Source organism: Natrix helvetica, assembly GCF_964273705.1.
Source record: "Natrix helvetica genome assembly, chromosome: 1".
NCBI classification, from domain to species: domain Eukaryota; kingdom Metazoa; phylum Chordata; class Lepidosauria; order Squamata; family Natricidae; genus Natrix; species Natrix helvetica.
The window spans coordinates 159062041-159087351 of NC_138548.1; the positions used below are offsets into that span (position 1 = coordinate 159062041).

General features: G+C 39.9%; 1 protein-coding gene across 3 annotated transcripts in view; it reads right to left on the reverse strand.

The window, feature by feature from the left end:
- FIGN (fidgetin, microtubule severing factor) overlaps nt 1–25311 on the reverse strand; it is a 144146-nt gene that overhangs the window by 69885 nt on the left and 48950 nt on the right. For 2 of the 3 annotated variants that reach the window (XM_081938136.1, XM_081938135.1), the window contains one exon: nt 15268–15321. The exons of the other annotated variant lie outside the window; for it this stretch is intronic. In XM_081938136.1, coding sequence (XP_081794262.1) covers nt 15268–15321 — 54 coding nt within the window. The remainder of the gene's footprint in view (nt 1–15267; nt 15322–25311) is intronic. 3 annotated transcript variants of the gene reach the window in all.

Genomic DNA, 25311 nt, shown 5'->3' on the forward strand with positions numbered 1-25311 from the left:
CAGATCATTTTTGGGTTTTTTTTTTAAATTGAAATTGGGAAAGAATAAGGGACCAAAACATTTTAAAACAGGTCCTCCGTGTGAAGACCTCCAGATGGGTTCAGAAATAACCTCTGAGTCTTACTCGACACATTCGTAAAGAGTGTTAGAGAAAGATAGTTAGTCTTCTTCTAATTTCAGGGTGCATTTGAAATTCAAGGATGGGCAGTGCATTTATCTTAACACTTATGGGCAAAAAAACAATGCAAGAGGACAAAGACTTTCAGTTCTACAAATGTCCTTAAGAAGATGTTTTGTATCTGTGTATCAATGTGACCTCAAACAATTAAATATAAATCTTTATTCCTAACTGGAAAAGTTTTTTTTTTTTTGGTTCGCTATAGGTGTTTCCTAACTCTATGGAAGGTGGTATTTACTATTTCAAAAAGGCTCAGACAGGGATGGGGGGCAGAGAGAATACATATCCTGATCTGATAATGTGGGTAAACCCAGAGGCACTCTCACAATTTGAAGGAAGGGCAGACAAGAATGAAAGGACTCCACAGACAATCTATATGCACACAATATGAGGCTTTCATTAACAAGGATATAGATTCAATAGAGAACAAGCTGAATAATCACAAAGACGGAGAAAAAAACCTGATCCAAGCATTAATAATACCATTAGTATTCATTGGAATAACATTGATTTTAATGAATTTATTTCACAGCATTGTTGCTGCCCTATGTACTTTTTAAACTTTTCCATTATAGGTTTAACAGTCATTAAGATACAGGCTTTAACTTTTCTTTTCTTTCTTTCTTTTTGAACAAAAAAAAAAGCAGAGGGAAAACACTATGAGGAAAAAGATTAAGCATTTTATAATTATTTCAATTACAATCAAATCTGTTCTAGTAAAATTAACATAGTAAAGAAGCTTAAACAAACAAGAAACATATATCTTTTAAAATTGAGTACTCTAAAATGCATTTTCCATTCTCTTCCAGTAAATATATGAAAATATTATTTACATCAAAACTCTTACTTCACCTATGACATTTTTAAAATAACAATTAGAAACATACATTAATAATAACAGAAAAATAGAATCATCTGCTATAAAATTACTAGTACTATAATAAACTAACATACAAAATAGAAGCAATCTATACAAATAAATGAATGTTATTGTGCTCAAAAGTGCTCATATACTGTTTTTGTTTTAAAAGTTCAAATAATTTGTGAATCATATTTTTCCTTAAAATAAAAATAACTTCACTTGACACTAGGATGGGAATCATTCTAGCCTTCCACATGCTTAAGAAATCTCAAAAGTGTCCTGGACCTGTCATTAGAGACAACCAGATACTTAATATTGGTGGTGCCTAAAGGAAGGCAACAAAGAAAGAATCAGGGGTGTCAGCCAACCTCCTTTGCAGTTAAAAAGAACAAAAGGAAGAGAGGAAATGGCAATATTCTTTTCATTCAACAGAGCTGAAAGAAACTATTTCAGAATAAACACAGCATATTGACACCTTTTAAGAAAGTGGAAGGGTTAAGGTTCATAGTAGCACCAACTTTCAACAGCATCAACATCCCCTTATGCTTCTAGATTTAGTGGTTTTATGGATGGCTGAAACAATACTTGAAAAGTTGAGAGCCATCCTTCCACCCTTCCTTCTCTCTTTTTCTCCCAGGACTTGTAGCATGTTGCAGAAAACATGAAATAATTGGCTGGAAGCTTCTGTAACCTATTCCTAAATTGTATTTCCCAGTTTTGTGTAAACTGGTTGCAAGAGATGGAGGACACTTCTTAAAAGATAATTTAGATTTAACACTGGAATATCCATTAAATGTGCAATAAAAAGTCAATTGCATCTCTCCAGGCTAGAGGTACTCAAAACCTGTCTCTGGTACTCAAATCCCTGGAAACACTAAAGCTGTGTGGCCCTCTGAACGTGGGACGCATCACTTCTGCCTCTCCTTCTAGAAATTCAGATATTGGCCCCTTCTATTTTGTCCTTTACTGTAAGAGGGAACATTCACAACGAGCTATTCTTGACAGATGATTCCCTTAGGGCAGTGATGGTGAACCTTCTTGTAAAGGTGTGCCAAAATTGTGTGCGTGAGCGCTATTGTGCGCACGTATCCACACCCACAATTCAATGCACCCTGCCCACCTGCGCATGTGCACGCAACCCCCATGCATGTGCGCACAACTCCCCACCCCGCGTGTGCATAGGGGAGTTTATGCCCTCCCCAGGCTCCGGAGTCTTTCCTGAACCCTGGGGAGGGCAAAAATGGCCTCCCCTGGGCTCCCGGAACTTTTCTGAACTTTTGGTTGGGCCCGTTCCCCCTCCCCTACCGAGGCTTCGGAGACTTTCCTAAAGCAAAAACTGCCTTCCCTAGCCCTCCGGAAGGCCAAAAGTCAGCTGGCTGGCACATGCATGCATGCAGGAGCTGACCGCTTGCGTGCTGGCAAATATGGCTCCACGTGCCACCTGTGGCACGAGTGCCATAGGCTCACCATCACAGCCTTGGGGGATGTCTGCAGCAATTCTATCTTAATGGGCAAACTTTGGCGTTGCACCAACTTGGGGCCACCACAGTAAGGCTACACTGTTCTAGACATAAAGGTATTTCCTTCTTACATTTCAGCATTTGTTTTTGCCTTATATCAGACATGCAAGTGATGCAAAAGTACCCAGCAGTTTACACTTTAAAAAAGAAAAGAAAAGAAAAGAGGACTTGGAATTACAATATCAGAACGTTGCCTTATGGAAACCTATGCATCCTTCATGGCTGTATTCTTATTTTCTGTGAAAAGTGGGAAAAGAGGTCTCTCTGCATTTCAGAGCAAAATATTTCCCAGTTGTTCTCACAGCAGGTGGCAGCAACAAGCCAATCAATGACTGATCTAAAGGATAGGTAGAGTCAGTTCCGATGGGAGAGGAGATGCTACCAGGAAATCCTAGTCTATAGGCCCAATGGAGAAATCAGAACCATTTTGGAAAACAGACTTTTTCTAAGAAGATTGCACAGAAGTATCCACACCAACACCACAAGTCAACTCCTCTGTTTCAGGAAGTCTGTCTTTTATTTCCTTTTATTCTGGTTAATTTATTAGCCTCTTCAGTTTCAGATTTATGTTCCGAAGTAGTAAACTTCTTTTTGAAAACAAAACACTTTGTCCCTCTTCTGAACTGAGGCCAGCTTCAGAAATAGTACACTCAACTCTTACATGGTTAAATGCCACTTTTCTTTTCTGGCGAGCATTTAGATAGACAAAGAATACACTATTTTCCAGCTCTGGAAGTAAGGAAGCAGCCTTCAAACCTTATATTAAGTGACAATTTAGTGTTATGTTCAGGAGAAGAGACCGGTATCTTTCTTCTCCTTTCAACACGCAGTGGGAAATAAATTTGTCTACAAATTAGCCTCACCCTATATAGCAATAGCAATTGCACTTAGACATATATACCACTTCACAGTGCTTTACAGCTCTCTCTAAGTGCTTTACAGAATCAGCATATTGCCGCCAGCAATCTGTAATATATATATATACATCAGAGATGGGTTCCTATCAGTTTGGACCGGTTCGGCCAAGTAGGTAGTAACTCGGCCTGTCATGCCCCTGAACTGGTTCTCTCAGCGGCGCCATAGGCCCTGCCATTTTGTTTTTTGCTTCTGCGCCTACGCAGAAGAATTTTTTAGTACTGTATGCGCGTGCACAGTGCATCCCTGAGCAAACCGGCAGTAGCAGCAACCGGAACCCATCCCCTGAGCTACATATACACAAACCATTGTGGTTTTAATATTATTCAAGTTGTTCAATTCTATATATAATTGATCACTAACAAGTACTGGAGCAGGCAATATAGCAATCTGAATCTTTAGCAGCGAGTTCGCTTTAGTGTTGAGTCTGATTTAATCCTATGTTTAGGTAGCAAGGGGTGCTCAAAATAATACATGAGCTATGAGAGGTTTCTAGCTACCAATCTGCCTGTATCATATACACATAGCCATACGTGTTTAAATGTCTGAAGAATGTTTGACCCTAAATCCACTTTAAATACATAAACTGCAAGTGCTGGGGCAGGTATATGGGCCTAGAAAGATGGGATTCCTTTGCAGAGATCTCCTCCACTTAGGCTTAGTTGGGAAAAAAAATCAAGAGAAGGGCCTAAGAATATCATCACGGAGGTTACACAGGTTTGCATAAGGTCAGATAACATCGTTTTGTAAGAACAAAACCGATCCAGTTTTACGGCTGTCCCAAAAAGTCCAGGACACAAGAAATATCACACCAGAGGTAAATTCAGTAAACTAATCAGTCTGCCTAAGCTTCGCTGAGCTGTTGCAAAGTCACAGGAGCCTGCACGTCGAAGAAATCAACTTAGACAGGCGCTACCTTGCTAGCAACCGTTCAGAAATGCCTGCCAAGTAAACCAAGGCCCCACCGAATCAAGTCAACAGCTTCCAGCTGCATTTCGGTAATTCTGAGGAAGTCCTTGTCGTCAAGCTATTTCCTGGATGAGTCTCCAAGCCTGTTGTTACAGAGGAGCTGCTTCCCTCTGTCCCAGCCGGTTTAAGGGTAGTAAAAACTGAATGTTCTGAATGTTCTCATTTTCTCTCTTCCTCCCCGGTTTTTTTGTCCTTTTGTGTTGGGTCTCCCCCCCCCCCCCATTGTTATTAAAGTTCTCTTCCTGCCTAAAAGGCAGCCTTTAAATGCTTTTCATAAAGAGATTCTAAACTGTAAAAGGATGTATTGTAAATGGACAGCACAAGCAGCAGGACAGATGGAGCGCGCGGATGTTAGGGAAACAGAAAAATGAGACAGAACTATTCAGCAGAGGATGTCAAGGGATGCAAAAGGAGAGATAAATGGTGGGAGGCATGATGGGCACCGTTCTCGTTGGTCTCCACTTGCGTGCTCTCGAAGTATCATTTTTCGTTGTGCGGTTTGGCAAGAAGCATGCTTGGAATGCTGCATTGCTACCTGCTGGTCTTTAAATGAAGAGGGTACGCCATGCTAGTAGTACCCAAGTACCATTATGAGATACTGAGGAGGGTTGAATATATTAGCTCAGTAGAATACAACAGCAGAGTTTACAGTGTTTCCTAAAAATACTGTAATTGGCTTATCGAGGATCCTGGGAAAGTCCAGATAGAAAAGGTCAGCAGCAATGTATATTTGTACAATACTGAGGATGCATTATCTTCTCAGCTGGCATGGCATGGCATATAATTTTACACAACACGCTATACCAGCATGCGGTAACTAAGAAAGACAGTGATCACAGTTCTCTGAAATCTCCAGATCTATCACTTGCCATCTCTGTAAATGGCCTCTGGATGCACATCAGTACACATTTATGCGAGTTAGTTAAACTTCCCAGCAATATACAGCAAATAATAAAGATACCTCAGACTGAAGATAAATAACAGTGCTGCATACACTTCAAAAATGATTGGAAGTACTGCTTCTGGCTTCAAACAAGTGCTTCCTATAAGAAGAAGAAGTGCTTCTGGCTTAATATCTCCTCTCTGCTATTCCTTAAAGCAGCTTTTATTTTTCCAGGTGTCAACATGAGTGAGAAAAGTCACTGATTTAAGAGGCAGATTAAAACAGATTCCTTAAAGCAGCTGCAACTTTTTTTTTTATTTGTACGCAATCTTAGGGGGGGAGGGGGAAAATAAGAGCTGCTTTAAGACTTCATATAGATTGTTGTTATTCTTTGCAACCCAACAGAATGTTGGCTCAGGTTACTGTGAATCTGTCGGCCCATACTACAGCTCTTCAATGATGGAACAGAACAGGGTTAAGTTTCACCAAGGTGGCAGAATATCTTAATGGGCACTCGGCTCTGGGTTGTGCAACTGGAAAGGAGGATGGAGAAAATTAAGTATGGAGCAGATGGCAGCCTTCCAAGTCACTGCCCAACTCTCTATCTTGGGAAGCCTAAGAGACTTTTTCCCCAAAAAATTTTCTCATCAGCCCATAGCCAGATGCAACTCATTTTCCAACTCACTCTTTCTTTCCTTGGCTTTTTTAACCATACCAAATTCAGTTTCATTCTATTCAGGATTTAGAGTTGTCCTGCTGATGAATGAAGTCCAAGATCTTTTATATAATTACTTCCATCGGTATAGAAGGAATAACAACATCAGTAAAAAGAAAGCAGGGCCGTAAGTTATTAATTGTGCATCGCCAGAAGAGTGGTTTGTGGAAAATCACCATTGAAAAAAGACTTGAATTCAAAAGTAAATGCACTGGCAGAATGCATGCCTTCTTAGCAGATGGTACAAGCTCAATCCATGGCATTTCTGGTTAAAAGCAACAGAAAGCAAATGACAGGAAGGTCTGTTAAGTCCAAGACTTCAAGAAATCTAGTTACTGGGTTGAATGGCCAAACTGTGGTCAGGTACAAGATAGTTTCCCCATGTTTCTAAGCAAGTTGAACACCAAGAAAATGAGAGGTGGCGCAAGCTATCAAACCTAGGTTTCAAAATTAGAACCAGATCAAATCAAACACCATTTTGAAATGGGATCTGATTCAAAATGGAACTAGACCTGAATCTATTAATCTTCAGGCGGTAACACAGAAATTATACCAAATCACTACATGTAAATTATTTTAGATCACAGTCACAAAAAATGACAGTGGTTTCCAAGTCATACTTTTCTATTGCAGCAGACTAAGTATATTATCATTTCTTGAATGAATGCATTTCTGCTAAGAGAGATATCTCACAGATCAAAAGTAAAGGTAAAGGTTCCCCTCGGACATATGGGCTAGTCGTTCCCAACTCTAGGGGGCGGTGCTCATCTCCATTTCAAAGCTGAAGAGCCAGCGCTGTCCAAAGAAGTCTTTGTGGTCGTGTGGCTGGCTTGGCTAAAAGCCGAAGGCACACGGACCGCTGTTACCTTCCCACCAAAGGTGGTTCCTATTTTTCTACTTGCATTTTTTACATGCTTCCAAACTGCTAGGTTGGCAGAAGCTGGCCAAGTAAAGGGAGCTCACTCCGTTACGCGGCACTAGAGATTCAAACCGCCGAACTGCCAACCTTTCTGATCGACAATCTCACAGATATGTAAAATTAAAATAACTGGGATTAGATCATATATATTATATTTCACCTGCCCCTACTGAAGAATTTATAAAGCACATCTTTTTCGGCAACACAATAGCAATAGCACTTAGACTTATATACCATTTTACAGTGCTTTACAGCCCTCTCAAAGCGGTTTACACAGTCAGCATCTTGCCCCCAACAATCTGGGTCCTCATTTTACCGACCTCAGATGGAAGGCTGAGTCAACCTTGAGCTTGGTGAGAATCGAACTGCTGATAAAACACCAGTATTACTGACAATGGGCTAGCAGCAACTGTCCACCTCGAAATGGCAAGGATTAAACCTGGAAGCTGCTCCATGTATGGCATGCATTTATTTTCACTCACTGCTGGGCTCTAATAAATATTGCTACCTTTCTATATATTTCTGAAAAGTGCACGCACACGCACACACACCTGTCTTAATTTGAGAGAAAGTCTCTCCAATTAATGGAGTCCCAGACTGAAGTTTATAGCGAGCGGGCCGTTTCAGTCTATTGGAGCTCTCTGCCCATAGAGCAACAGTTCATGGTTTGCCTCATCCATTTGGCCTCGTAGAGCCAGCTCATCTGCAGCATTCCCGCTTCCCCGGTTCCTACACACACATAGGTTAGAGGAAATGTTGCTGATCATCAGCAAAACGGCGAAACTGCCTATACATAAAATGTTAAGGTAGAGTAATTTCTCATAGCTGTAGTAAGGGCAAACTGACAGGATCTTTTCCAAAACAGTCTGTGCAAGGATACTGGTGGACAGAATGCACATTTAGAAAAAACCACAGGATCTCCAGATAGGTGAGCTGTTATGCTTGAATGGATGTTATGTGTATTTTGATAAAGACTGAATACAGTAGTCTCTCTCCCTGAATAAACATGTTAATCAGCAATTACATAAACAAAAAGGCCATGAAACAAAAGCCAGGCATTCTAAAATAGAACAGTGCTATGTTAATGTGGTATCCATTCATAACGCAGAATTGTTCCACCATCACAAATTATTATATTGGCTGGCTAAATGCAGCTTTGTTCAATAGGGTCAGGCAGAGGCTATGCAACGGGATTCAGCAGCATTGCCTAGAATTCTAGACATGGTCCATTTGCTCTTTGTCTCAACGTTCAAATATGGAAAAAATGTAATACAGGTAGTCCTCAACTTACATTTAGTGACCGTTCGAAATTGCAGCAGCTCTGAAAAAAGTGACGACTGTTTTTCACATTTACGACTGAAGTAGCGTCCCCATGGTCATGTGATCAAAATTCGAGATGCTTGGCAACTACTTCATACTTATGATGATTGCAGTGTCCCGGGATCATGTGATCCCTTTTTGCGACCTTCTGACAAGCAAAGTCAATGGAGGAATCCAGATTCACTTATAACTGTGATACTAACTTAACAACTGCAGGGATTCACTTATAACTGTGGCAAGAAAGGTCATAAAATGAGGCAACATTCACAGCAATTGTCGCGGTTAGCAACAGAAACTTTGAGCACAGTTGTGGTCATAAGTTGAGGATTTGCCTGTATTTCCCAATGGGAAAAGAAGGAAAACAACCAGATCAGATTCTAGAGAAGTGGACTCCGCAAAACTTGAGTCATGCTCCTTATAACTGGATTTGTTTTATTTTAAGTTCTAGTAGCTTAAGTATTTTGTGAAAAATGTGCTGAAATTTGCTGCAGAAAATAATGTTACAGTGGAGAACTTCCTTGAAACATTCAGATGATTTGAAAGACTGTGAATTAAGGGGGGAAAGGCTGTAAGAAATTACCTTGTCTCTTTTTTAAATGTAACCTAGGATGTTAAGAATGTATTTATTCAGTATCTAGTTTTTTTGTGTTACCAGATCAATTAGCTAATAGTCACCCAATTCCTCAGGAGACAAGATCAGACGGAATGTGATCAGAATACAGTTAAAGAATGTTCAACTTTTCCAAAATAATATCCTGTGAAGATTTGTTGAAAGAATCTATGAAAGATTCCTGAAAAAGCCTATGAAGATTTGCTACAATTTGAGGCAAAACCTATTGATAGCCAAATCTAATGGCACCCTCTCCATTTTGACAATTTTATTTTAATGTTCAACTTTCTTTGGGTTGTTCACTTTTTTGCTTCTGATACAGAAGCCACATGTCTTTCGTAGCACACAGAAATGAATTTGGGGGTGGTGGTGTGTGTGCAGCTGAACTTTTGGGGACATCCAAAGCTGGAATGGGACATGAAACCACTTCAAAATCTTTCCAAGGAACCTGGTCAAGATCTGAGATTTGGATAATCATGTTAGGGTCATTTCTAAATAAATGGAATGTGGTTTCAAATAGTGGAAAAAAACAGCTGTGATGCTTTGAGGGAAGACAGTTTATTGGGTGGGGTGGGGGTTACTTTTCTCTCCCTTTGTAAAATTACCACATCCTGCTGCCTCTGCCTGTGTTCACTATTAAGACTGTGCATTAAGATAATATACAGTTCCCTTATTTTCAGTTCAGTGCCCAAAGTATCCTAATCTACTCAAAGAGAATGGCAACAATAATAAAAGCAAACAAACATCTGCACATCTTTATTATTTGTTTCTCTGATCAGCTGGAAGGCGTCAACTCCACAGCTTGGTGTCCGAAACAGACTGGAGGAGGACTGCATGCAAAACAACCAGTCGTTCACCTTTCTTTTCTTTCTCTTTGTCTTTTTTGTCTTCCTGGATACTGTTGGGAGTGAGAAAAGCAATTTGATGCATCAGGATGTTCCCTCCCTCCTTCCTACATCCAGAAACTTGGTCCATTGTACAGTTCGGAACTCTTTGTTTTCTTTGGCTGGGCAGACAACCGTGGGTGCAAAATAGGGTTTTTGTGTAGGACTCAGCAGTCTTTCCTCTACTTTGCACTCAGTTAATTAGCCTCTTTCCCTCATTTTGTCTTTGGGGGGAAAAGACTTTCTACCGATGTTAACAGGGGGAAAAGGGGTTAAAAATGTGCTTATATTGTTGTGAACATCTGATCTTTCAACTTTTTAAAAAAACAAACAAAGGAAACATTTGGAACTAAACGCTCCGTTGCAACCATTGTGTCATTTTGCCAATTCTCCAGGATCTGTTGTCTCTTTCTATCTAGCCAAGTTTACACATTTATGTCAGAGGTGTAAGGGAGTTTTTAAAAAGGGCAAGGTAGAATGTCCAATATGCAAGTGAAGTCGTACCCCCTTTACATGTGTAAAGGTAAAGATTCCACTTGCACGTATGTGCTAGCCGGTCCCGACTCGGGGGGGGGGGCGGTGCTCATCTCCGTTTCTAAGCCGAAGACATCTCCGTGGTCATGTGGCCGGCATGACTAAACGCCAAAGGCGCACGGAACACTGTTACCTTCCCACTAAAAGTGGTCTCTATTTTTCTACATGTATTTTTACATGCTTTCAAACTATTATGTTGGCAGAAGCTAGGACAAGTAACGGGAACTCACTCCATTAAGCGGTGCTAGGGATTCGAACCGCCAAACTTCTGACCTTTCTGATTGACAAGCTCAGATTCTTAGCCATTGAGCCAGTCACATGTGTATAGCAAACTTTAAAAAGTATGGAGTTTTGGTCATAAGGGTTGTAGCCATCTTGACTTTTTTAAACCCCTTACTGTGGCTACCACATGTCTTCCATTTGTTATTGGGAACTGTAATGTTGGTTCCCGAATTAATAGTTCATTGGCTTTTGATTTTCTTGAAACAGCATCTGGATTGTTTGGGTCAAATATTCATTTTAAAAAAAATACCTAGGCTGCCAGAGCATGTCCTTATATTGATTTAAGGATGAAAGAGATAAATTTTATTTGGTGAAAATGTGTTTTCTCATTCCAAATCTAAGACCAGAACACTATCCTCTTGATGTAATGACTTAAAGAAATATACAATGTTCAAAGGACACATAATAAATAATAATTTTTTTTAATTTAGGATTCAGCCATGATATTTTGCATCATTAGGCAAGTGGCCACTTGTACTATTCTTCCAAGCACTGGGTTGTTTTGGCACTTGAGGCAGAAAATGCAGAAGAATGTCCTCTCTTTAGCAATAAAAATGCAACAGTGAAATATTAAATAATTAACAATGTGTTATGACATTCTGACAATATAGGGATACCCCATTAGAGCTTAGTAAGAAAACTGACTTTTTATTAACTTAAAAAAATAAAATATCTGAAAATATTACATTTCAATTCTTTATATATTAGCATATTATTGTAGTAAACTTAAAACTTAATAACTTGGCTATCTTAATGCATTCTTCAAAAACATTTTTGACAGTAAACGTTTTAGGAAAAAGGTGCTTGTTTTTCTATCTCGCCTGATCTTCAATAAAACTTTTCACTGGCTGCGATTCTAAGAGAAATATTATTAAAATCACTCATAATACCTGAAGGCAACAGGTATAAGACTTTACCAACTTTTTCTTGCATAATGCTGCAATTCTACAATTCTAAAATTCAGACTTATCATGTACCAAATGTTTTAACACATTAACAGATTGTGGAGCCTCCTTGGCCTCAACTGGAATGCATAGATCCCAGAGATGTTAGACAGAATGTATTAAAACTGCAGGCAATAAAGAGCACTTAACATAATGCTAGTCAGGATAGCTTTAGCATCCACCATATCACCCATTGAGTGCAATTTATTTGGGAAGTGAACAACAATCAATGGTGCCATTCCAATCCCTACCACCAGGGAAAGCATGGCCTTAAACAGCCCTTCTGCTAATTTTTTCGACTGAATGTGGCTGTTGAGATTGTAAATAACCCACATGAATGGACCCTGCAGACACATTTTATCGTAAATTCATGCAGACAAATTTATATTGCAGTGCCATCACCAGAGTCCAATTCCAAATTAAGTTTTGATTGGCACTTAATTTCTAGACTTCAGAGCCATGACTTGCCTACTGTCTTGTGCAAAAGGAGAAAGGGGGATACCCTTTTATCCAGGGAAATGCGTAAGCCTACCCAAGGATCACACTTCTCTAGGAATTTATTTTAGTTTGCTGATGCATTTTTTTCTGTTTCAGAAATGTAGTGTGGGAGGTTCTCAGAATATAACGCATGCCCCTTATCTCCAGGAGAGAGGCATTACATGGACAGAAACTCTGAGGGCTCATGATACTAAGCATCATAAATGTAACAATTGAAAAGGTAAAGGTTCCCTTCGCACATATGTGCTAGTCGTTCCCGGCTCTAGGGGGCCGTGCTCATTTCCGTTTCAAAGCCGAAGAGTCAGCGCTTTCCAAAGGTCTCCGTGGTCATGTGGCCAGCATGATTAAACGCCAAAGGCACATGGAACGCTGTTACCTTCCCACCAAAGTAGTCCCAATTTTGGCAGAAGCTGGGACAAGTAACAGGACCTCACTCTGTTACATGGCACTAGGGATTCGAACTGCTGAACTGCCAGCCTTTCTGATCGACAAGCTCAGCGTCTTAGCCACTGAGTCACCGCATCCCTATGTAACAATTCCTACGGTTGAATACAGACTGTATCTATCTCTATCAAGCAATGGAAAGGGTCCATAGTCACAGGCTGCATTAAGCCAGAGTGTGTTTCTGGTATACTATGAAACCACAGCTAATTGTAGCATTACTTTAATAAGTTATTAGGAACACAAGAAAATCCTCTTGTTTCTCTTTTCCTAAGAGCAAATCCACAAAATCTTTCCTTATTCATAAAGTGGTGACTTATCAATTTCAATCTTCCCACCTATTCAGGTAGCCTTCAACTTATAACAAAGGAGCCCAAACTTTTTGTGGCTAAGTGAAACATTGGTAAGTGAGTTTTGCCCCATTTTACGACCTTCCAGAGTTGTTAAGTGAAACACTGCAGCTGTTAAGTTAGTAACCCAATTGTTAAGTGAATCTAGCTTCCCCATTGACTTTGCTTGTCAGAAGGTCGCAAGCAGTGATCTCAACTTTCAGCAACTGTCCTAAATATAAACCAGCTGCCAAGCATCCAAATTTTGTTCATGTGAGCATGGGATGCTGTAGTGGTCGTATGTTTGAAAAATGGTGATAAGTCACTTTTTTCAATGTCATTGTAGCTTTGGAGGGTCACTAAATGGACTGTTGTAAGATGAGGACTATATGTATTTCCTCAAAACATGACAGAGCTTATACTGGGAGGTGCAATGATTAATTTTCAGATGCAAAGAAGGTTGAAGATACTCAATACTACCCTATGTCTTCCTATTCAACAATGGAAAGAACCGCCATTCAGGAATTTCTACAGCACAAGCCAAACCAATGCATTATAGCAATAGCACTTAGACTTATACACCGCTTCATAGTGCTTTTACAGCCCTCCCTAAGCGGTTTACAGAGTCAGCCTATTGCCCCCAACAATCTGGGTCCTCATTTTACCCACCTCGGAAGGATGGAAGGCTGAGTCAGTCAACCCTGAGCCTGGTGAGATTCGAACTGCCAAACTGCCGAACTGCAGGTAGCAGTCAGCTGAGGTAGCCTGCAGTATTGCACCCTAACCACTGCACCACCTTGGCTATTATTATTATTATTATTATTATTATTATTATTATTATTATTATTATTCCATCAAGAAGCATTCACAGACATGTTATTGCACGGCTAGTGCAACCATGATGGTAGGGTTGGCACCCTCCATCCAGATGTGCTGCACTGTAGCTGGCATTATTCCTAATAAGCACACTTGTTGAAACTGCTGACTAAACTGATAAGGGATTGGGAGTTAAATATCTGGAGTAGGAAGGAAGAGCTTCTGAGGACTGCATTGATCCACAACTTCAGTTCAGGGATGATTTACTCACTGGGAATGTGTGCTCCAATGTTGTGTCCAAAGTTAGAACAGCAGATAAAAACAATCAAACAAAGCCAACAGTCTGGTAGGCACTGCTCATGAGGGTTTCCCTTGTTGGCTTTAGCAAATGATAACTTGCATGCATTAGAACACTCACCCCATGTTAATTACCCCCATCGGGCTTTCATGCACCCCAGCAGCAGTGGAAAAGACAACACAACACAACCAAAAATAATTCATGTATGAAAAAAATAATAATGCTGGAAGACATATTTCAGAAAAAAATGAATTTGTAAACTTGCTCATAAATGACAGTCAGCCCACCTCCTAATAAAAGTATTATATCCCTGCCCCTTTGGGGTTTTATCTATTGGATTAACATAGCTTCGGTGATTTTTTTATATCATAAAATACATATTGCTATCTAAAAGCAACACTATCCTCCTGGCAATATTTTCCTCCCAAGTACTTAATGTTTATACAATATTGTTCTGAGTAGGTTATGGGATTAGTCAAATGACTATTATAAATAATAATCTCTTCCAAGGAGAGGCTAATATGCTAATGACAACTTAAGATGCCCACTGTGACTCCAACTCTAATTGTTCCATCAGCTCTAAGCCTAACCCAAACTCATTGCCCTGCTTCTCAGGCAGAAGAGGTATTCCCCAAATTCTTAAGAGGGAAATATCAGCCCTCCTCCCACTCAGTCAAGGATAAAGGTAAAGGTTCCCCTCACACATATGTGCTAGTCGTTCCTGACTCTAGGGGGCAGTGCTCATCTCCATTTCAAAGCCGAAGAGCCAGAACCATCTCGGTGGTCATATGGCCGGCATGACTAAATGCTAAAGGCACGCGGAACGCTGTTACCTTCCCACCAAAGGTGGTTCCTCTTTTTCTACTTGCATTTTTACATGCTTTCGAACTGCTAGGTTGGCAGAAGCTGGGACAAGTAACGGGAGCTGACTCGGTTACGTGGCATTAGGGATTCGAACCGCCAAACTGCTGACCTTTCTGATTGACAAGCTCAGTGTCTTAGCATCTGAGCTACCGCATCCCTCATTTATGCAATTTGTTGCTCTTATCTGATGTTTATATTAGATCAAATTGGTCCATTCCGTACACATCTTAGGTGCATCTTTGCAGGATTTCCCCACCACCACCTCCCCATCTAATATTCCTCTCTTTTCTGAAGTGACTTCCTACTGTTTTTTCCCCTCCTGTAATATCCATGCCATATTTACCCAAAAGACCTTTTCACACTACATGAAACTGAGCAAATATTAAAAAAAATGATATCATGAGAAAATGCATAGAAGCTCTGCATAATAACCACAATCCTAAGAATAGTGACAGTGATTGCAATGGGAGAGATATAAGTATGTACCTCTTTCGTTGCCCCATAACCCGCTCTGTAAGAGATAGATTTCTTCCAGAGTTGCTGAAAGGATAAGAGCACTGGTCAAGTTTACAGAAAATTGATTTCCAGCTTGCAAATAACAATGACAAGTTCATTCAAAAATTGCAGAGCTCACACTGGCTTTGGCTGAAGCTATACAAATGCATATGGATTTTCATATCTTTTGCTGTAAGTACATATGTTTAATATTTGTGCTGGCCAAAATACATGGCAAAGAGTTTAAGAATGATCATTTTTACCACCTTTGGTTTCTTATTTCCAATTACATTGCTTTTATCCATGGAACTGACACTGTGTTCTTTTTTAAAATAAAGATTTAATAGCAAACCCCAATTGTTCCTTTAGTGAACAATTTCCAGAAAACCTATAGGTTAACTTGTTTTTAATGGTTCAAGAAAAAAAACACCCACAACCATCTTTGCTATTATTTTTTCCATTATAATCATTGAATATTAGAAGTTAAACAGTACTTTATTCTGGTAATTTATGTGCATTATGTATCAATGGTAATTTTAAGCATTCACGACAGATGGAAAGCAAATATATTAAATAAATACTGAAAAATAATGTGGGTAATGTCAGCATTTGATAGTAACCTAAAAAAAAGTCACTGCAGAAAACAATTTAATTATTAAAATGAAGCCAAATCTACTTACAAGCTGTGTAACTTGCATTCAGAGAACTTAGCATTCTTTTTAAACTCTTTGTTTTTATTTATTGTGACTTAGCTATTTTTCCGCAGAAGGCATCTTTTCCATAAAAGTTATTAATCTGCTATTTCAATGAAGCACTATAGTGATACAGGCAGTCCTCGCTTACTGACCACTTGTTCCGTAACCATTCAAAGATACAACATCACTGAACAATGAAACTTACATCCTATTGTCAAAAGATGCAGTTGCCACAGCATCCCGTAATGATGTAATCGCTATTTGTGACCTTCACACCTGGCAACAATCGTAGCCAGAACTCAGATCACAAGCTAGTGCCATCATACAATTTTATGACATCATTTAGCAATGGAGCTGCCAGTCTCTACTGTAGTCAGTAAGTGAGGATCTATCTGTAGATAGAATAGGATGGAACTCCTCTTTATATTCTTTGATACACTGAGTACTTGTAGTTCCAGTAACACTCGCTACTGTACCACTGTAAATAAGATGAGGAGAAAATAGGGAGAGGTGAGACCATCAGTAAGTATTGAAATAAAAATGGCTATCATTTTACTAGAATCTTAACCCAAAGAGCTTTTCACAAGGAAGCAATGCAAAGCTGTGCGTAAATACAGCATGAACAGAAAATAAAATTCATACTTAATCCTCAAGAAAAAGAAGCAACGCTTTCTTGGTGTATCTAAATCCAATAGCAAATGGCAGAACGACAATACAAAAATACCGGTTCGCCTGAATCGGTAGGTTTTTTTTACTACCGGGTTGGGGGAACTGGTCCAAACTGGTAGCATTTCACCCCTGCATATAACTCTGCATATAAACTTCATGCAAGCTATTTTATTTTGAGGCACTTTCAGGCACAATGTTATGCTGAACCAAATTTCTAGCATGTAAACTCAGGATGCAGCAGTGGCAAAACAGTACATAGGGAATTCTTGATTATCAATTGCCTGTTCAAAGCCAATGTTCAAAGTTATGAGTGTACTGAAAAAGGAGATTTACCCTTAAAACGTGTGGCTGCTGTAGAATCCCTGCCATTGCATGATCACAATTTGGGTGCTTGGCAACCAGTGCACATTTACAATGGTCACAGCATCCTGAGGTCATGTGATTTCCCTATGTGATCTTCACAACCAGCCTTCCAATAAACTGGAAGTTGCAAGTCACAGTCACACGACACTATGCTTAACAAGTGCTGGTGATTTGATCTCAGAAAGTCCAAGCGCTTCGTCCCCCTTTCAACTCAGACCTGGAAGTAGGACATGTATCAGTTTGTGTTGCATCTGACTAGCTATGTCTCATTATGATTGTACATGTGCACCCTGCAGGCAAAGGCAAAGGAATCCCACAGGTATAAACATTGAGAGAAGGCAATTTTTTTCACCCATCTCTTAATCAGTTTCTGGCAGCCTGTTTCTCCTCCCCATTTGTTTCTGGCTCAGGGAGTGGTGTGGTGGCCTAGAGGTGCAGCTCTCGCCTTACGATCAGGAGGCTGTGAGTTCGATCCTAGGTAGAGGCAGATATTTCTCTCTCTGGGCACACTGAGAATATATCTGCTGAACAAAACTCCTCATTGGCAACAGGAAGGGCATCCGGCCATAAAAACACTCTGCTAGCTCCATTCAGTTGCCCAGATTCCAACCCGCAAGGGATTATGGGGTCCTTAAAAGAAGAAGATGATGGTTTGTGGCTCAATACCCACTCTGAATAGCTAAGAGACTTAGAATAAAATGGATTAATCCGCTGATAAACTAAACAATATTTCCTTTAGTGGTTCATTATATATAAAATTATGTAAAGCCGCAAAAATTTATGGATCTAGTTTCATCCAGGCACTGCTAATTATTCCATGTATGGACTGCAGAACAGGGTCAATTTTTTCGCTAAGCTACTGGGATCAATGGTAAGGATGGACTCATTAGAATGTAAACGCCACTGAATCAGATACCTAGAACAAGATATAAACTACATTGTCTTTGTTGCGCACAGCCCAGGCGGCAGAACAGCGTGAATTTATGCCAGAAAAGGCCAGCTGTCAAAAAATTGGCTAAATGTCCTTCTGTTTCAGACATTAGCTTATAAAGAAATTAAGGATTCGGTTAAACTAATTCACTTTTAGACGAGCTTGCCATCATAAGGCTGACAGTATTCCAGTAGCTCAATAGTAGAGACACAGAGACTGTCAATGATCCTGCAAGCAATTAACTTTCTTCCAGCTCCTCAAAACTGCATTATGTAGAAAGGGAGATGGGAGTCTTACTCAGGCTTTTCAGGAAATGCCAAAACACAATGATGCCACGTGTCATAAGCTTTATCCGATTGCCAAAAATGATAATGGGACAAACGGATGAGCGGCTGGGTGGGTAAGTTGAACAGGGCAGGGCTCAATCAGCTCAATAGTTTTGCATTTTGTACCAACAGCAACAAAAATACCCAGAGAGTCACTAGACTCAATTATACTAGACCTAATGAGGACTGATGTGTGGAATGAGCTAATGTTTCACTTACTGGGTAAATAAAATGGGTTGTAAGTATTATGATAGCTACTGCTTCAATTAGGCTGTTAATATCTAAATTCACATTTATTTTTTTAAAAATGGACCTTTAGCGCTATGGAGACTGATTTTTTTTTTAATGAGGAGAAGTCTTTGTGTCTGTCACAAGTTCACCACTCTGATATGGAGAGATTGTGTTGATTCTAAGCCCCACTACCTGAACAGGTAGTTGATGGAACCATTTAATATTACCGTATTTTTCGGAGTATAAGACACACCTTTTTCTCCCCCCAAAAAAGAGGGTGAAAATCTGGGTGCATCTTATACACTGAATACATCATCTTTGGCCTCCTGAAACCCCATCTCCTTTGCAAAATTGGGCGTGCATAGGCTTTGGGAGCCCTGCAAAGTGCTCCTGGGGGCTGGGGAGGGCAAAATCGAGCGAAAAATGGGCTGTTTTTTGAACGAACTTAGCCAGACTGAAAGCTCTTGAATGGAATATGCAATGAGTGGCCTTGATTATTTCTTTTTTCCCCCCTTCTGTTATGGTGTTTATGGGATGTTGCTTTAGCTGCTTTGTTTTTATGGTTCTAAATATCTGTAAGCCACCCAAAGTCACTTTATGGGTTGGAAGGCCACAACTATAAACCAGTCAAATAAACCCTAGAGGAAAAAACTCTGTATATTAGGCCAATTCCTGATAGTAATAAACGCCATTTATTGCTATCAATTGGATTTCAGTGGGTGCAATCCTGAAAGGTCTGGGTGCTCAGGTTCGGTAGAATTTATTTCTGTTCATTGACTTTATACACCCATGCACCTGTGCATACTTAAGAAAAGATCTCTCTTAATAAAATAAGCTGTAAATCTATTATGGATAGAAAAACTCCAAGCATGAAAAAGAAACTGTGATGTCAATAAAACAAATACCAAATCACTACATTTCAGTGTGTGGCCTCAAAGTTCTTTTATTTACGGATACATATTTTGGTGTGAGGGAAGGGAGGCAAGTAATTGATGGCCTAGTCCAGATGATATTTGCATTGCACGAAGCTAATATTGTTTGCACAAAATAAGAATTATCTGCCCAGATCACCACTACCTTGTGGATTTTTAAACGTTCTTTGGGGAGTGTGCGTATGTTCTTATAAAGAGCATTCACGAAACTATATTAGAGGTGCCTGACGTCTATTAATGTTACATTCTTTGACATCCAGTCAATGAAAGATAAAAGATAGCATTAACTTTTCACAGGGGAGCAAAATGAACATGTTAAAAGAAATGAGCAGATGATGTGCAGTGCAAGGTGACCCAGTCGACTTTTAACAGAGTACCAAAATATAATCAAATAAAACCTATGATCTTTAGACTGGAAAAATGGTGAGCCAGGAAGGCAAACACAATTTTTAAATCTGCAAAGACCCACTGAAATAAATCATGCATACGCTGTGCATGCTGCTGAGTCTGCTACAACCACTTGATCCTTGCAAGGGCATCGGTGCTGAAAGGGTGAGCTTGAGTCAGGGTGAGCTAAGCTTTCCTCGGAACTCCCCAGACTACACAAAACCTAAGGAGTGTCAACACAAACAATAGGATGCCTACAAAGTCAGGTTGCATTTCCCATATCCTCCCCCAGCTGTTGCATTCCTGATAGGCCAAATAGCTAAACTGATCAACTGCCACCATGGAGGGAGGAATGGTCCTCTTTTGGTTCACTTTGACTGAACATTCTTGAGTCCCTTTGGCCCTTAGCTTAGTTTAACACGGATGCTGCATTTTTCTGCCACAACAGCAAAATGTATTGCATGGTTTAAAACGCAACAAAATTGCAAAGACAAAACGTGATCCTGGAGGTAAGCAGTAAACAGTGTTGGAAGGGACCTTAGAGGTCATCTAGTCCATCCCCCTGCTCACGCAGGAGACCTGTACTAGGGATTCGAACCGCCGAAGTGCCAACCTTTCTGATCGACAAGCTCAGTGTCTTAGCCGCTGAGCCACCTAGTCAGGTCAAAGCCATCAGTAAATGAACCGTAATATGGCAGGTTTGAGAATCAATTGAGTGTCTCAGGGAAAAGATAAAGGGGAACTGAAGAGAAGGGAAAAGTTGTATAGGACAGACAATCTGTAATATATGCCAGAGTAGCGTATGAGTGTCAGTACCCCAAAAATGAAATCTTGGTGCTAGTATAGTTAGTCCTCAACTTATGACCACAATGCAGCCCAAAATGTATGTTGTAAAGTGAGAGAATTGTTAAGGGAATTTTGCCCCATTTTACGACTTTTCTTGGCACAGTTGTTATCTGAATCACTGCAGTTCTTCAATTAGCAACACCGTTGTTAAGTGAATCTGGTTTCTCCATTGACTTTGCTTGTCACATGACTTTGTGAGATCACATGATTCTGGGACACTGCAACAGTCATAAATGTGAGTCAGTTGTCAAGCATCCGGATGTAAATCACATGACCATGGAAATCCTGCAACAGTCACAAGTGTGAAAAAGTCACATTTTTCAGTGCCATTGTAACTTTAAATGCTCACTAAATGAACTGTTGTAAGTCGAGGACTGCCTATACTGAAATATGTGAAAGCCTAGTTTGCTGTTTGTGTGTTCCTTAGTTTAGGCCAGGGGTCTCCAACCTTGGCAACTTTAAGACTTGTGGACTTCAACTCCCAGAACAAAGCTTCAAGTTGCCAAGGTTGGAGACCCCTGGTTTAGGCAACAAATTGGCTTGGGCAAGAACTGCAAATCAGCTGTTGAAATCAAAGAGTTGGAAGAGATCTCAAGCAACAATGAATCCTTACCCCAACCCAAGGAGGAAATTAACTACTTACTGCGGGGGAGAGGAGGGGTGTCTCCACACCCGGCAACATTAAGACTTATGGACTTCAGTTTCCAGAATTCCTCAGCCAGCCAGACTCCCTGACTTACTGTATCCCTACTAGGTAGCCATCCAGCTTCAGTTTTGAACCTCAAGGGACAGAGATATTCCTTGACCTTCAGAGACAATGGGTTGCTCTGTCAAAGCATCAGGACTGCTAGTCCCGTGACTGCTGATCAAGGTTTGGAAGCAGATTTGCAAACAGGGATGAACAGGCAGAGGGCACGAGGACTGGACGTGGAAATCCATATATTTTGAAGCCAGCTATTTGTGAGGTCTGGACTTTCATCGTGTCCTCCATGGCTTTACTGTAAACTACTACTAACTGCTTCTTGTAGAAAATCCTGGAAATCCAGTTACCTCTTTTCAGTAACTCCTAGTAGTGTCAAAGACTTGGAGTGGCAGAATGAGGTGGAAAGAGCACTATTCAGGAAAAGAGCAATTCACTCCTCTTGCTTTTACCCTCTTTCCAAGTGTTGCTGCTTTAGCGTTTAACAAAACAGGCAAAGTTCATTTGAAATTACAGAACTCTGCAGATGGGTCAAAAACCATTGCCACATGGAAGCCAGTTTCTCAAGGAATACTCAGAGCTACCTTACCTTTACCTTTATTTCGATTTTTATACCGCCCCCTCTCCCCAGAGGGACTCGGGGCGGTGCCAGAGGGACTCGGGGCGGTGTTTAAAATGACTGCATGCAAGCGAACTGCATCTGTTATGAAGGGATTAGCATTCCCATCAATTAGGTTTAAAGCAATATCACTTTGTCTAAGAATCATCCTTTCCACAATCACAACATAGCTCACCTTCTTTTGAGTCAGCCAAACAGTTCCCGAATATTGTGACTCTCTCAGGGCTCCAATATCACTGCGTCTAGTTGTTAATATGTACTCATTTTTCACCTATCTGATTTCCACGCCGTTCTGTTTTGAGACTAATTTGCTTTGGAAGCAGCGATGCACAAACTATCAGCATGACAGTAGCCGTAATAAAACGAATGGGGGATGTATATTCCTACCTACACTACAAGACAAATGAAGTATCTCCACCTGCGCCATGCATTGTTTGGTGTCCACTGTTTTAAAAGTGTATCTGTTTGCCTATCCATGCTCTTTGAATGCTACACTTGCACCCAAACTCTACCCTAGCACTCTTCATCAGTCATAAGCACTGATTATAAATTTCTACAATTTCAGTATCCTTGGGAATTCAGAGCATTGTAACCTAAATTCAAGGGGACACCACCAGGTTAGGCACAGCAAGAGAGATAATCTTGGTCGTAAAAGAGATTACATGCGTAGTGCATGCATAGTGGTCTCTCTCTTAGTGCAGATTTCACTAAGGACTTCTCAAGGCTCTTGGGAGGGGGAGCATGCCAGAAATTACGGCACATGTTCACCGTACGAAATATTCAGAATCTGACAACTCCAGTTACATTGATCCAGAAGCAGCTGATGCCTGAAAACTCCTTCTGAGATCTAGAAATCTGATGCCAGAAAACTCCTTCTGAGATCCAGAAATCTACTGCCAGTCGCAGAGGAAATAGTATAACTGATAAAGACATGCTCTAATTCAGCTTTCCAAATTCCTCATCACTTCTGTGTAACCCTTTGGCAGGAATAAGTAAGCAGAAAGTGATCAAGATTCTAATCAATCCACTGCTCTGGAAAGGGGAAATAAAACACCACATGACAATTTGATGGTAAAGCAGCTATTTAAGTGGAGGTTTGTGTGTGTAAAAGGATCTGAAGGTACAGAGTGACTAAAGAGCTCAGCTAAGCAGAATAAAATACAGTGTTGAAATTGCACGCCAAAGATAGCTCGAGACTGTGTTAAAGCTTCAAATACTTCTTAACCTCTTCAGCCAAACTCATGCTACCAAGAATATAAGTTAATAGACTGAAAAAAGTTATATTTGAATGGAAAAATCTGCATCTTTATATAATAGAACGGTAATAAAATCCCACACCAATTATCCGATTCTTATGCTCAAAGAAGACATATTCTTTCATGCCTTAATTTTATGTTTTTTCTTTGCCCCACACTAAAAGCACCAACATAATTATGCCTTCCAAGGTTGAATAAGGTCCCTGAAAAGCTACTCAAGTTATTATTTGACTCTCTTCTTATTTCTAGAATTTAGGTTATATGGTTTCAGATTTTTTTTTCTTTTTCTTTTTTAGCAAAATAAATGCATGGCTAGTTTTAGCATTTCTTATAATTGTGTAAAAAAAACACCACGTTTGCTAATAAATGGAACATGGAAAACAAAGTTAATTTGCATGTGCATGCAATGCAAGTATTTCTCATTTTGCTTAGTTTAAAAAAACATAGTTTATAATTCCAAAATAAGTCATTAAAAATGGGGCCTAATTTTTGTGATAAATATTATTTAAAGTATTTCTAAGTCACCTTTAGACGAAAACTGATCTAAGGCACATTACATACGATAAAAGAATTAAAACATTATTAAAATCAGTATTAAAATAATCAGAGCAGAAGTGTTACACATTATTTTAATTGTTACATTCCAGTTGTAACCAGATCCATGGACATAAGAATTCAGCGAAAACCTTAGGTAGACAAATGGATCTTTAGAACTTTTCCTTTAGAAAAGGATGACAATAATGTTTAAAATTGTTTGCTTTTACTTTATGCATTGCACTTTTTGTTTAACTTATGTTTCTAAACTCCTTTGGCATACCATTTTCAAATATATGTATACTGAACTATCCTTTCATTGTTTCGTGGCAGTAACGATTTGGGAGGTCTTTTAAAAATCAGTTAATTATATCCATATCATGATACAGTATGAAAAAAAATTACAATCTATGGTTCATTCTTATTTCAACTTAAAAAACATGCCCAACTACTTTAATTCCCATTTTACAGTCCTGGAAATGTGATCCCAGAATAAAATGTCCAAGTCAACATGGATAAATCCAAATTAAGAACTCGTTCCGATTTCTTTACTGTCATTCAACTTTTTACCTAAAGTCTGTTATTAATGTGCTTCATGCATTGTCACTAAGACAGACATATTGGGGTCCTCCAGGGCAGTCTCTTCCTTGCCTTTCCAGCCCCTCTTTATATAGCAATAGCACTTAGACTTATATACCGCTTCACAATGCTTTGCAGTCCTCTTTAAGAAGTTTACAGAGTCAGCATATTGCCGCCAACAATCTGAGTTCTCATTTTACCCACCTCGGAAGATGGAAGGCTGAATCAACCTTGAGCCGGTGAGAATCGAACTGCTGAACTGCTGGCAGCCAGTGATCAGCGGAAGTAGCCTGGAGTACTGCATTCTAACCACTGTGCCACCACGACTCTTATGAACGAGGTGGGCCTTGGAAAACGTGGCGCCAAATACTCAAAGAAGATCTTAAGGTTATTAATGTCCCTGGGGATGCTGCCAAAGATCGAAACTGTGGAAACACTTGCTGGCCACAGGACATGATGGTGATGATTAGACCACAATCTGGATGAAGCACCACTGGCAAAAGAATGAGTGAGTACTAGTACTCCTCGACTTATGACTGTAATTGAGCCTGAAATTAGGGTCATAAATCGTTACAGTTTTAAGTCAAGCACCATGTGACCAGATCTGGTTTTTCAAAATTTTGGCAGCAGTCATTTGGCAACGAATCAATTTTCCCTAAGGAGCGTTTTTGGCTGGAAATCAAAAGTAAACATAGAAACCAGCAAAAAAAATGTCAGAAATCAGTCACATGACCACAACATAGTGCAATCGGCCATAAAGGTGGGCTGGTCCCCAAGCGCCTAAAATGTGACCATGACTGCAGGAGGAGGTTGCAGCTGTCATAACTCTGCAAATGGGCCACGAATAGCTGGGGGAGGCACTGTAATTTTGAATGGTCATTAAGCAACCGGTCACAAGTTGAGGAGTAGAGTCTCTACTTCCTGTCAGTGGAACTCAGAAATCTGCCTTCCCTCTAATAATTACGAT